We start from the raw sequence: 15691 nt of genomic DNA on the forward strand, positions 1-15691 counted from the left end.
TTAGCTGCAGTCTTCTCCCCCCACTGTGTGTGTGACTTGATGTGCCTATGCATACTTTTCTGTAGATCGGATCTTTTTCAGTATTGGCTGATTGCTCTTTAGAAAGGTCTAGAAGTCACTGCAAGGTGTTTCTCGGAAGTTGCACTGTACAGTCAGAATGCCTTTCATTGTTTAACACTCAATTTGTTCCTTTCCTTTGTCCATTGGCTTTGCATCAGTGAAAAAACTTTCTACATTTGCATTGCAAGATGATATAGCAAAGAAAATTGTGCAATTCTTAGCAATTCTGAGTGACATTCAATGTTTGATTTTTCAAAGTATCTGGTCCACTTTTTGTGCTGGCAGATTACTAAATTATTCACCATTCTTGTAATTTTCCACAAGCTGCTTCAGGTTACTAACTTGGCCAAAACACTTCACATCATCAACTTCTACCCCCTTATCAATCAAATATTTGACAGCTAAGTTGACAACACCGTACAGGCGTACAAGTGACTTATCAGCTGACGAAAACTGAACGAGATCTCTACGGTTTCCACCTTCCCTCTCTCTCCCGTCATTACAGTTTCATGTTTTTTTTTTTTCAATGGAGAAAATGATGGAAGCTGAAATTCCGGACTTTTGAAGAATTTTAAAAATTCCTTCCGGATGAAGATTTCGAGACCTAAATGGAGGACATGTCCTGGAAAATACGGACGTATGGCAACCCTAAGGTAAATGAAATAACAAACTCACATAATCATGTCCTGTAATCTCAGCCGAGATGCTTGAGCCCTTCTTGAAGAGGACCCATAGATTGATATTTCAGCATGAAGACACTGGTCAAGGGCTGAAGCTGCAGGACTAAAGTCACCACTAAGAGCGTGGACACGAGAAAGTTGACGCAGCACTCCACACACCTAAAAATAAAATATGCTGATTAACATTATTAATCAGCTGAAAGTACACTACACTACTGGTGTGGAAAGTTGAACATGTAAATGAAAAAAAGAAATATCAAGTAAGGTAAAATATGAGGTAGTGTACAAAAAAAAAAAAAAAAAATATATATATATATACAGTAGTACCCCGATTTACGCGGTCAATTGAACCCACAGGGTACCGCGGAAAGTGAAAACCGCGTAAAGTGAACAACAGAACATATGGGATTAATTCCAATAGAGACTGGCCCGACCCCCAAACTCCACTTTTTCCGACACAATACCTATGTTGTAGTAAAAATAACATCTAAATTTTATGATGGTATGCTCACACAATTAATATTTAAGAGAAATACAGTCGCCAGGTTAATGTCCATTCAAATAATGGACTCAAATCCACCCCCCCCCCCCCTCTTCCCAGCTCACTGGCCCCTACCTCTCTGAGAAATGATTGGGTGAAACACTAGATTTTAACGTTTAGTAATAAATAATACCTCAGACTAAAGTTAGGATAATATAATTGACATTTCTGGATTCCTTGCAGGTCAGGGAATATTTTGAATGTAAACTTCATATATTTTGCACAAAAGATAAAATACTTGCTTTGTGTAAACCAAATTATTACATTAGATCTAAAATTTGTATGTCTAATGCAAAATCCATGATGTTTATATTCAAAATGATCATCATATTGTAAGAATTCCAGCAATGTAAATTATATTCTGGTCCAGTAATTTGTATGAATTTTATGAGCTAAAACAAATATCTTCAGTTAATAAAAAAAAAATATTCTTCACGACACTATCTGTCAATCAAAGTACCCCAACTTGCCTCCCCCCCTCTTCCAACCGCGCCAGATGGTCGTCCGTCCCAACCCTCCCCCCCACCCCACCTTCCCTCCCTACCAGAGAAATGTTGGGTGAAAGAACTAGATTTTAACTTTTAGTAATAAATAATACCTCAGACTAAAGTTAGGATAATATAATTGACATTTCTGGATTCCTTGCAGGTCAGGGAATATTTTGAATGTAAACTTCATATATTTTGCACAAAAGATAAAATACTTGCTTTGTGTAAACCAAATTATTACATTAGATCTAAAATTTGTATGTCTAATGCAAAATCCATGATGTTTATATTCAAAATGATCATCATATTGTAGAATTCCAGCAATGTAAATTATATTCTGGCCGGGTAATTTGTATGAATTTTATGAGCTAAAAAAAAAAAATAATCATACCTCACGCGTATATGAGTAGATGCGCCGCGGAAAGTGAAAGTCCGGTTCTGGCAAGGTACCGCGTAAATGAGAAATCGCGGAAAGTGAAACCGTGTAAAGCGGGGTAATAGCGGGGTAATACTGTGTGTGTGTGTGTGTGTGTGTGTGTGTGTGTATATATATATATATATATATATATATATATATATATATATATATATATATATATATATATATATATATATATATATATATATATATATATATATATATATATATATATATATATATATATACACACATACATACATATATATACACACACTCTATACATACATACATACATATATATATATATATATATATATATATATATATATATATATATATATATATATATATATATATATATATATATATATATATGCTGCTGTGTATGTACATGTGTATATATATATATATACTTGTAAAACACAGGGTACCGTGTTAAGTGAAAACCGCGCTAAGTGAACAACAGAACATATGGGATTAATTCCAATAGAAACTGGCCCGATCCCCAAACTCCACTTTTTCACAATACCTATGTTCTAGTAAAAATAACATCTTAATTTTATGATGGTACATGCACACAATTAATACTTAAGAGAAATAGAGAAATACAGTCGCCAAGTTAATTTCCATTTAAATAACGACTCGACTCCCTTCCCCTCTTCTCACACTACACTGCTGGCTCTTCCCTCTCTGAGAAATTTTTGGGGAAAAACCACTAAATTTTAATAAATAATACCTCAAACTAAAGTTAGGATAATACAATTGACATTGCTGGATTCCTTGTAAGACCAAGAATATTTTGAATATAAATGTCATATATTTTGCAAAAAAGATAGCATATTTACTCAGAGTAAACATTATATCTAAAATTTGTATGTCTAATGCAAAATCTATGATGTTTATATTCAAAATGATCACCAAATTGTAAGAATTCCAGCAATGTAAATTATACAGTCAACCCTCACTTTATGCGGTCCCACATTCCGCGTTTCCACGTTTACGCGGTGCCCTGCCAGAACCCAGGATGCTCACATTCCGCGGTGGGTGTACCCCTTTACACGGGTGAAGTATAATTTTTTTATTTAGCTCATAAAATTCATACAAATTATCCGGCCAGAATATAATTTACATTGCTGGAATTCTTACAATTTGATGATCATTTTTAATATAAACATCATAGATTTTGCATTAGACATACAAATTTCAGATATAATGTTTACTCTGAGTAAATATGTTATCTTTTGTGCAAAATATGACATTTATATTCAAAATATTCCTGGTCTTACAAGGAATCCAGCAATGTCAATCATATTATCCTAACTTTAGTCTGATTTATTATTTATTACTAAAAAGGTAAACAGTCTGGTATTCCCACACATTTATCTAGTAGGGACGGTTGGTGGGGGGAGGGAGGGACCGGCGACCGACCACCTGGCATGTGTGAAGAATATTTTTTTTTTATTAACTGAAGATTTTTATTTTAGCTCATAAAATTCATACAAATTACCCGGCCAGAATATAATTTACATTGCTGGAATTCTTACAATTTGATGATCATTTTGAATATAAACATCATAGATTTTGCATTAGACATACAAATTTTAGATGTAATGTTTAATCTGAGTAAATATGTTATCTTTTGTGAAAAATATATGACATTTATATTCAAAATATTCCTGGTCTTACAAGGAATCCAGCAATGTCAATTATATTATCCTAACTTTAGTTTGAGGTATTATTTATTACTATACCTGGTTTTCCCCCAAAAATTTCTCAGAGGGAAGAGCCAGTGAGTGTACTGTGAAAAGAGGGGGAGGGAGTCGAGTCCATTATTTGAATGGACATTAACTTGGCGACTGTATTTCTCTATTTCTCTTAAGTATTAATTGTGTGCATGTACCATCATAAAATTAAGATGTTATTTTTACTAGAACATAGGTATTGTGTTGGAAAAAGTGGAGTTTGGGGGTCAGCTGGTCTCTATTTCATTTAATCCCATATGTTGTGTTATTCACTTTACGCGTTTCTCACTTTCCGCGGTACCCTGTGGGTTACATTAACCGCGTAAAGTGAGGGTTGACTGTATATATATGCAAGTAAATCACTGTAGGTGCGCGTGATCTAGGTATATGCTGATAACCACAAGGAAAGAAGAAAACACGAAGTTCCCAAGCGCTTTCGTGTAATTCACATCTTCAGGGGTGAGTACAGACTAGAGAGAGAAATACAAATCAAGGTGTATATACAGTGAGTTCTGCTATAACGCGTGTTTTGATAACGCGAATTTGCTCTAACGCGATTTATGAATTCGGAACAATATTTGTATAACGCGAACGCTTGTTTGCTATAACGCGATTTTTGCTTACTATTTCTCCAATTTTGTGGTATTAACTGTGATTATGGTAAAGAAGAATATCTCCAAAAAGCGTTCTGATGATAGAATTCCCGGTGATTATCGTAAAAGAAAGGATATAACACTTGAAGAGAAGCTCGATGTTATCAACCTCAAAATCACCCTTCTCCCCCATCAAGTTACATTCATATTTTTTCAAGGTAAAGTGTTACATTTACTGTATGATTTCATTATTAGATATGAATGTAACATTTATTTAGACTGTGCTATCCTTTGTGTTAGGCTAACTACTAAATTTTTTCGATTTCGAGTAATCTGCACCTAACCCTATTTTCTCCATAAGCCCTGTTATTTCTATTACGCGATTTTCTATAACACGATATTTTACAAGAACACAATTATCGCGTTATAGCAGAACTACCTGTATACAGAGGAGGGTGAGACCAGGTCCACAATGATCAGGTATTAGGTAATGACCCTACTAATCGTAAATAGCACACAACGGTTGGTTTTCAGGTCAGATATATATATATATATATATATATATATATATATATATATATATATATATATATATATATATATATATATATATATATATATATATATATATATATGCATATATATATATATATATATATATATATACATATATATATATATATTATATATATATATTAATATATATATATATATATATATATATATATATATATATATATATATATATATATATATATATATATATATATATATATATATATATATATATATATATATATATAATAGGGTGGTCCAAATCTATATGGTAAAATATAAGTAGTAATATATTTTGCCTACCAAGCCTTAAAATTGTCCAATTGGTTCATAGATAAGGTCTGTACCTTATCCATATTCATTAACATTTAGAGGTCAATCCATTTTGCATATTATATACTTGTAGTGTAGGACTGAATCTTTTCTGTTCGCATGATACAGTCTTAATATACACAACACATTATATTGGGTATATTTCAATGTATATAGCCTAGTTGCCTATTTGGAAAGGGCAAGAGTCAAGTATTGAGTCATAGGACTGACAATGACAGGTTGAAACAGGAAACACAGACAAGGGTTACCATTAATCAGATGAAGTTACTTATTTTCCATTTATAACTTCATCAGTTCTACAATTATTCTACGCATATCAATCTAAATAGTATATTATGCAGGTTTCCATCTTGTGTCACATGGCATATGAATGGCAGGCAATTATTACCTGTGAGAAATAATTAGACTTAGTTACAGAGCAAGTGGGCTTGGGCAAGCAGCTGAAACAGATCAAAATCATTTTCTCCAGGATGAACCTCTTCTCCTACATTGGGACGGAAAACTCCTTCCTGACGTACAGAACACAACTGCTAGTCGCATTGCCATTGTGGTGACATTTAATGGACAAGAGAAGCTGCTAGGAGTACCCAAAAAAGAGAGAGAAACTGGAGAAGCACAGGCCGAAGCATGTTTGGAAGCAATTAAATCATGGAATGTTGAGAAATTGGTTAAAGGACTTGTATTTGATACTACTGCTTCCAATACAGGATTACATCGTGGAGCATGTGTCCGCATTGAAGATGAACTGGAACAGGAACTTGTTTGGATAGCATGCAGACACCATGTGCTAGAAATTATGCTAAGCGATGTCTTCAGTTTGATCTGTGGGTCAACTGGAAGTCCTGAGACTATTCTGTTTAAGCGCTTCAAAAAGCAGTGGAGGTCCATTTCGCTCAATGACTTCATTCCAGCACCAGAAAGCATGTTTGAGGACCCAATGCTTCAAATTCTAAGGAAGGAGTTGCTTGAATATTTGCCAGTAGCCCTGCAGGATAATCAGCCACGAGATGATTATAGGGAGTTTCTAGAACTAGCTCTTTTGTTTCTTGGTGGACTGCCAAGTAGTAAGGTTTCCTTTCGAGTTCCTGGTCCTACACACCATGCAAGATGGATGGCAAAAGGAATCTATGCTCTCAAAATCTATCTGTTCAAACATCAATTCACATTATCAACACGGGAAGAAAACAATATCACACAACTGGCTTTGTTTGTGAGCATAATGTATGTGAGATTCTGGCATGAAGCACCAATGGCTGTTCGAGCTCCATTCAATGATTTGCAGCTAATGAAGGTTTTAAAGGAATATCCTCATGAGAAAGTTGCACACGCAGCACAAGCAGCAATTAGCCGACATCTCTGGTATCTATCAGAACATCTTATCGGTCTAAGCTTATTTGATGACAGGATCGATACTGAAACCAAGAAGAATATGGTACAAAACTTCCAGTGCCCAAAGAAACAGGACTTTTCAAGGCGTATTGTCCTATCTGATGAAACTCCTATCAGTAATGTGGCCTCATTTGTTACTGAGCGTACATTAGATATTTTTGATGTTCTTACACTAGATGGCAAAGAAAGAGCACAACTGTTCTTGAGTAAGGATCCCAAAACATGGAAAGACGATGAAGTGTTTATCACAATGAGAGATCGTGCGATAAATATGAAGGTGGTGAATGACAGCGCAGAGAGGGCAATTGCTCTCATAGAGCGTTATAATGAGTCTATAACGCAAAATGAGGACCAAAAGCAGTACCTTTTACAGGTTGTTGCAGCTCATCGCAAGAAGTTACCAACGGCAAGCAAAGCTGCTATGATGAAGGGATACAAATAAAGAATGTGTATTGGTGTTCTAGAGTTATTTAGTTTGTAATTTGTAAAACTTATAATTGTATTTTGCTGAATAAAGACAATGTGTTTATAATGTGTTTATCTAGCCCCGAAAAATCCTTATTACGTACTAAATGGAAAAAAAGAGGACATTGGATTGACCTCTAAATATGCTTTAAATTATCCAATTTTTTTCTGGGATGCATTTTGTACCTAATGGACAAAAATAAACCTTGTGGAGAAAACGTATACAAATATGTGATATTTTGGACCACCCTAATATATACAGTTTTACCCCGCCTAACGCGGTTTCACTTAACGCGTTTTCGCATATACGCGGTGCCTTGCCAAAGCTGAACTTTCACTTAACGCGGATTTTTTCCACATATACGCGGCGAGTGTCCGAGACGCTATTTTTAGATTTGCCCCACCCGCCACCCTGCCTGACTGCCTGTTTTAGCTCATAAAATTCATACAAATTACCAGGCCAGAATATAATTTACATTGCTGGAATTCTTATAATTTGGTGATCATTTTGAATATAAACATCATATATTTTGCTTTAAACTTACAATTTTTAGATAAAAATTTTTTCTAGGTAACTATGGTATCTTTTGTGCAAAATATATGACATTTATATTCAAAATATTCCTGGTCTTACAAGGAATCCAGCAATGTCAATTATATTATCCTAACTTTAGTTTGAGGTATTATTTATTAAAATTTAGTGGTTATCCCACACATCTCCTTGGGACGGTTGGTGGGGGGTGGGGGGGAGGGAGGGACCGACCGACCGACCATCTGTTACCCTGTGAAGAATTATTATTTTTTTTTATTAACTGAAGATATTTGTTTTAGCTCATAAAATTCATACAAATTACCCGGTCAGAATATAATTTACATTGCTGGAATTCTTATAATTTGGTGATCATTTTGAATATAAACATCATATATTTTGCTTTAAACTTACAATTTTTAGATAAAAATTTTCTCTAGGTAACTATGGTATCTTTTGTCCAAAATATATGACATTTATATTCAAAATATTCCTGGTCTTACAAGGAATCCAGCAATGTCAATTATATTATCCTAACTTTAATCTGAGGTATTGTTTAATACAAAATGTTAAAATTTATTTTTTTCACCCCACATCTCTTGAAGGGAGGATTGGTGGGGGTGGGGGGGAGGGTTGGGACTGACCGCGGGGTTGGAAGAGGGGGGGAGGCAAGGTGGGGTACTTTGATTGACAGATAGTGTCGTGAAGATTATTTTTTTTTTTATTAACTGAAGATATTTGTTTTAGCTCATAAAATTCATACAAATTACCCGGTCAGAATATAATTTACATTGCTGGAATTCTTATAATTTGGTGATCATTTTGAATATAAACATCATATATTTTGCTTTAAACTTACAATTTTTAGATAAAAATTTTTCTCTAGGTAACTATGTTATCTTTTGTGCAAAATATATGACATTTATATTCAAAATATTCCTGGTCTTACAAGGAATCCAGCAATGTCAATTATATTTTCCTAACTTTAGTTTGAGGTTATCCCACACATCTCCTTGGGACGGTTGGTGGGGGGTGGGGGGGGGAGGGAGGGACCGACCGACCATCTGTTAGCCGGCTGTGTAGTGTGAGAGGGGAGGGAGTTGAGTCCATTATTTGAATGGACATTAACTTGGCGACTGTATTTCTCTATTTCTCTTAAGTATTAATTGTGTGCATGTACCATCATAAAATTAAGATGTTATTTTTACTACAACATAGGTATGTGCCTTCAAAAAGTGGAGTTTGGGGGTCGGGCCGGTTTCTATTGGAATTAATCCCATATGTTCTGTTGTTCACTTAACGCGGATTTCACTTAACGCGGGACCCTCTGGGTTCAATTGACCGTTTACTATGGTATAATATATATATATATATATATATATATATATATATATATATATATATATATATATATATATATATATATATATATATATATATATATATATATATATATATATATATATATATATATATATATATATATATATAAATAACCTTTCTCACTCTTGATCTGTTCTATTCTTTCTACTCTTTTACTCTCCTATGATATCAGTTGACAAAATATTAAAGCGGGACCTCCTCGGATGGGTCCCACTGGTTGGGAAGGTTGTGGACCCCACGACCGACCTGAACATCATCAAACTACAGTCTCTCCTCGACTTACGACATATTTGACTTATGACAACCCAGAGATACGGCGGCCATGGTCGTATAAAATATTTTTCACATTACATATTTTCGAGTCCCGACGTTAGTGATCGCGCTGTGTACTGACAAAATTTTCGTTTACAATTCCCTTTAAAATGCCTGGCAAGCGTAAAGTGAGAGTTCTCGTGGTGCTGAGAATAAAAAGAGACACCCATTTTAGAATTTCTATGTATTATTTTCGCCTTTTCGACTTATGACCTGGTTGTCGGAACGGAACCCCATTGTAAGTCGAGGAGAGACTGTACTGGGGCCTCAACTGATGTCACCGCGGTTGCTGGAGGATCGGCTTTTTTCACACTTCATTTTGGGGTAAAGAAAGAATTAAATATCAATAAATACAAAACACCTGCAGCAGAAACGTGCTTGTCCCCACTGTGTTTTGGGTTTAAACACTGCCACCAAGCTCTAATCACTGCCTATTTTATGCCTCAACAATTCAAAGAGAATCCAGTGACGATGACCCTGTCGCTTTACAAGTGTCTGCAGTTGATTTTGAAGGCTTTGAATCTGACTAGCCATCACTCCCTGCCTTGGACCCCCATTGTCTCCCAGAGCTTCCCACACCTCCACTGTATTAGGCGGAGTATCACATAATTTTACTTGCTTGGCGTTCTTTAAATATTTATTTAATAATGTAGATGCAGTTTCTGTGACTTAAGGAGTAATTTTTGGAAGGCTAACTTGGTTTCCCAAAGTCTGTTTAGAGTAAAGGTCAATATTGCAATTTTAACACATGTTAAAGGGCATCACTTGCACAGATTTCTGATGTGCGGACATGTACCAGTACGATATACTCGCGCAAAATGAGATCCCGCAGTACAGTACAGTACAGTACAGGCAAAGTTCCTCATTTGATTAACTAAATTTCCTACACTAAAACAAAGTACAACAGGTCTTTTAATTCCTCAATATCATTCGTAATGACTCTTGAAAAATTTGTATGGCTGAGAATGGAAGAGCATAAGTACTATTTATAAAGGGTCCATCTTTTTATATGAGAGCCTTGAATTATTACTATATTTTAGGATGTGCAATAAACAAAAACCTGAAAATTAGTAGGAATAGAGCCTGATCATTGTGAAGAACATTTACATTAGCCAGAATCATTAAAGTTGCTCTCATATGAATCATCAAGTTATCGCTGTATTTCTACTTCACCTGTCAGAGGCGCCTCTAGTGGTTTTTAGTTTTAAATTGTTTCAGTCATGCCACGGCACTCACTGAGTCACTATGGAAGAAAATATGTTTTTTATCGACTATTACATTAAGAATGCATCCTTTAGGAAATACCAAATCATATTTCAAAGTTGTTATGGTATTTTATTCTATATAGCACATCCAAAAATAAAGTAAACATTTAGGGTTCTCAAATAAAAAAAAAAAACCTGTATAGTACAGCATAGTCTCAATTTACGTGGATTTGCTTTAAGCGTTTGGTCACTTAACACGGCACCTTGCCAGACCGACAATTTTTATTTACACGGTTCATTCCATCATTTACGCGGGAAGCGGCACGGGCAGGGTACGCACAAGGTCACCAGTCAACAAAACATTACCAAGTTCTTCTCCCGCCACCCACCACATCCAACCCAAGTTAGTGATAGTGAGGATATGGACATTGAGGGGTTTGACAAAGAGGACCTGCAAGCCTCTGTGGTGGATAGTGATACAATTGATACAAGTGATACAGGTGAGGGCCAATAATCTGCCCTCTGCCTCGGAACCAACCGCCCATCCCCGTGTGCCCAGCCATCTTTTCTACTAATGTAAGTGTTAAAAAACCTAATATTATTGATATTTCGCTTAACTATTAATTGTGTGTGCATACCATCATAAAATTAAGATTATTTTTACTACAACGTACGTATTGTGTCGGAAAAAGTGTAGTTTGGGGGTCGCCCAGTCTCTATTTCAATTAATCCCATATGTTCTGTTATTTCGTTTACGCGTTTCTCGTTTTACACGGACCTCTGCAGGTTCAATTGAAAGCGTAAATGAAGACTATACTGTACTTTCAATCTACAGTAGAATGTCGATTTAAAGCGATTCAATTTAAGAATAATTATTGATTTAGAAAGACACCCACAATTAAGGACATTGCTTTAATTCAAAGCGAATCTTTCCTATTTTGCACACCTAATAATTCTCTGGGCACGCTTCACTGTCCTAAGGGCAAAGCTGCACTGTACATGTACTCAAAATAATGTACTAAATGATTACTAAAATTTTTGTCTAGTGCAAACTATAGTATGATTATATTCAATTTAATCACTATCTTATTAGAATTCCAGCAATGTAAATTATATTCTCTCAGGTCACTTCTATGACATTTTATAAACAAAAAACAAAAACTCAATCTAAAGGACATAAATATACAAATAAATACTTCACTAGACCTTCAGCGCCAACTGTCAAACATGTCACTGTCACTTTCCTCCCCTCCCTCCCTCCCCCCCCCCCATCTTCCCAGCCAGGGTTTGGTATTTTAGGATTAAAGTTTTTACCTTTTATAATGTCACAGACTAAAGTTAGGAGAATATAATTTGTATTGCTGGAATTCTTGCAAGACAACGGATAATTTGAATATAAAAGTCATATATTTTGCACAAGAGATAAACATTTTTGCTCTCTGTAATAAAATTCTTAAATTAGAACTAAAATTTGTACAGTATGTCTAATGTGAGATATAGCATGTTTATATTAAAATTAATCACTTCTTATACAAATTCCAGCAATGTTAATTATATCCTCCCATGTCAGTTCAGTGACATTTTATAAGAGAAAACTTAAAGTCGCTCTTAAGGTCAGATAAATAAATAAGCACTAGACCTTGGCATCAACTGTCAAACATATCAACTTACTTCCCTCCCTCCCTATCTTCCCAGCCAGTAAGCAGACCATTTCACATCCCTTAATTTTAGCTGTGTTTTATGAGTGTTTGTTTTAACATAATACAACAAAAAACAATGTTTTGTTTATTCTAGGAGATGGTCTGGGGTGCATCTGGGTAGACTCTCAGTGTTTTTAGTATTTTGTATTTCTCTCAAGTACCAAACTAAATTATTCCATTGAAACAACACTTCGATTTAGTGCGAATTCGGTTTAAAGCGACCACTCTTGGAACCTATCTCGTGTTATATTGACGTTCTACTGTACAGTCAACCCTCACTTTACGCGGTCCCACATTCCGCGTTTCCACGTTAACGCGGTGCCTTGCCAGAACCTAACGTGCTCACATTGCGCGGTGCGTGAACCCCATTACGCGGAGAGTGTCCAGCGCGACGCTATTTTTAGATTCGCCCCACCCGCCTGCCTGCCTGTGCTCTCGCCTCTCCCTCCTCCTCCCTCCGCTTGGGCAAGCCGCGCGGTAAGGTTGCGCAGTGTGTGTCTTCGTTGCGTTATCACTGACGTCATATGACGTATCGGACTGTGATTGGCCATGCATCCCTACCCCCCTCTGCTGCTAGCTGTAATTGGCTTAAAGTATTATGACGTGTCCACCCGGGGGAGGGAGGGAGGGAGGGAGGGAGGGAGGGAGGGAGGAAAGACGATCCTTGACCTAGCCGCGCCAGTTTCATCCCTCCACGCCAGACCATGTAAACGTGCATCCATTGTTCTCTAAAATGGCTTCCGCCGGACCACAACCCCCAGAGAGAAACCTTTCCTTACCTGGACCCAGCGGCACTAAGCCAAAGAAGACACGACGTTCCTTAAGCTACGAGGTGAAGTATACCATCATCCAAGAGTTGGAGAAAGGAACAAGGCAGGTTGATTTGGCGCGCCAGCATGGTGTGAATGAATCTACGATTCGAACAATAAAGAAGGATGCAGCCAAGATAAAGGAGCACATGAAGATCACAAAGTCTACAGGTGCTTCTATGATCAATTATTTTCACAACCAGGTGCTTTTCAAGACAGAAAAATTACTTGTGAGGTACTTGGTGCGTCAGGCGCGACGGAACATGGCGGTCGACACGCGCTCTGTTAAGGAGTACGCACGTGAACTGTACATTGCAGTGGCACGAAAGATGGGAACTACAGAGCCCAAACCCTTTAATGCTTCCTCTGGGTGGTTACAGAGGTTTAAGATCCGGAACAAGATCACCAATATAAACATTGGAGGTGAAGAAGCGAGTGCTGACAGTGCTGCGGCTAGGGAATTTCCTCCGTTTTTACGTGAGATTATGGAGGAAGGACAGTACAGTGAAGACCAGTTGTTTAACATGGACGAATCTGGTCTTTTCTGGAAAAAGCTACCTTCCAAGTCCTTCGTTGTAAAGAATGCCAGCAAGATTCGGGGCCGGAAGATGCAGATGGAACGCATCACCGTCCTGTTTACCACCAATGCCTCCAGTACCAGTAAGCTCAAGTTATCGGTGATCCACACAGCACGCAAGCCGCACGCCTACAAAACCATGGACATGACCAAGCTAAATGTCCACTGGCTGACCGCACGTAAGGCGTGGCTGTTCTCTACACTGTCCCTCTCCTGGTTTGATGACTGTTTTGTTCCCGATGTAAAGAAATTCTGTGAGCGACAGAATGTGCCATTCAAGATTTTGTTGCTGCTGGACAACGCACCAGGACACTCGCCCCTACTGTTAGATCGTCACCCCAACGTAAAAGTGGTCTTCCTTCCTCCCAACACTACGTCTATATTACAGCCCATGGACCAAGAGTTAATCTGTAATGTAAAAGCTGCATTCTCTACGAAAAAATTCAAACTCCTGAACGACTACACCAACACCAGGGAAGAGTTGCGTAACCTGAGTGACACCACCACCGATAGCAAGAGCGAAGAAGATGAGGATCAACAGTTGGCACAGCAAAAAATACTGTTCAAACAATTCTGGAGAGTATTTAACATCAAGAAAGCTGTGGACATCTTGGTGGAGTCATGGGATCAGCTGTCTATTGCTACAATTCGTCACGCATGGAGACATGTGTTGCATGGAATACCAGGTGAGAGGAGGAGTCAATCTGTGACTGGTGAGGTTCAGACTGTTCAAGTAGCAGTGGACCTTGCCAGAGAAGCTGCTCAGACTGTTACAGTTCCAGGCTTCTCCGAGACCACCAACGACGACATCCTGGAGGTGATAATGGAACCTGATGTGACTACCGAGGAGATGGTAGATGATGATGATGACGACGTCAGTGAAGAGGCAGGTGGTGCGTCATCCCAAGAAGAACAACACTTATCCCATAGTAATGTTAGGGGTGCCATCGAGTGTATCGAGAAAGCCAAGCTCCTCCTTTCCGACGACCCTGACGCAAACAGGTATGAAATCTTCACTACCCAGCTGTTGCAGACTATGGAGCCGTACATCAAGGTGTATCACGACAACATCAACACCAGCCATCAGCAAAGCATAACAGATTTCTTCGCCCGCAACCCACCACAGCCAGCCCAAGCCAGTGATAGTGACAGTGAAGATGACTTTGAGGGATTTGTCAGGGAAGCCCTGACAACTGTAAGTGACAGTGATGGTGATTCACCTAGTAATGGTGATTCACCTGAGGGCCAGTAATCTGCCCTCTGCCTCGGAACCAGCCTCCATCCCCGTATGCCGACCCATCTCTTCTACTAACGTAAGTGTTCCACATAACTTTTAGTTTTCCTAACCTAACCTTTATTTTTCCTATGTTAACCTTTATTTTTCCTAACCTAACCTCTTCTATATTACTTGTTTTTTCATACCATCATAAAGTTAAGGTAAAATTTTTACTACAACATAGTTGTGTGTCGTCAAAAAGTGGAGTTTGGGGGTCGGCCCGGACTCTATTTCAATTAATCCCATATGTTATGTTATTCACTTTACGAGTTCCTCACTTTCCGCGGGACCCTCCGGGTTACATTAACCGCGTAAAGTGAGGGTTGACTGTATACTGAAAAGCTTAGCTACTGGTGAGAAAATCATTGGGACCTGTACTGAAAGTCAGCACACATATTACTATTATCAGCAACTCCCTTGGGTTATGAGAAAAAAAATTGGTACAGTATTTAAAATTAAGAGAAGCTCTTTGGACTGAATTTTGGGAACCTTTATATGGCTGAAGGCAGTTCAAGATGTATGAGGTAACTGACTGTTTCAACATCAGACTTGAATCCCCTCACCAAGGACTTAATGGTTCAGAATCCCAATTTGACTATGAGAGCTGTTATGCAACAACATCGTGCACATGGA

General features: G+C 37.4%; 1 protein-coding gene across 3 annotated transcripts in view; it reads right to left on the reverse strand.

The window, feature by feature from the left end:
* The window catches only part of LOC121863742 (tetratricopeptide repeat protein 23-like), a 92063-nt gene that overhangs the window by 6771 nt on the left and 69601 nt on the right, over positions 1-15691 (reverse strand). For all 3 annotated transcript variants that reach the window (XM_042362508.1, XM_042362506.1, XM_042362507.1), the window contains one exon: positions 736-899. In XM_042362508.1, the coding sequence (XP_042218442.1) occupies positions 736-899 (164 nt within the window). The remainder of the gene's footprint in view (positions 1-735; positions 900-15691) is intronic.

This window comes from Homarus americanus, unplaced genomic scaffold (genome assembly GCF_018991925.1).
Source record: "Homarus americanus isolate GMGI-L3 unplaced genomic scaffold, GMGI_Hamer_2.0 scaffold48354, whole genome shotgun sequence".
Lineage (NCBI taxonomy): Eukaryota > Metazoa > Arthropoda > Malacostraca > Decapoda > Nephropidae > Homarus > Homarus americanus.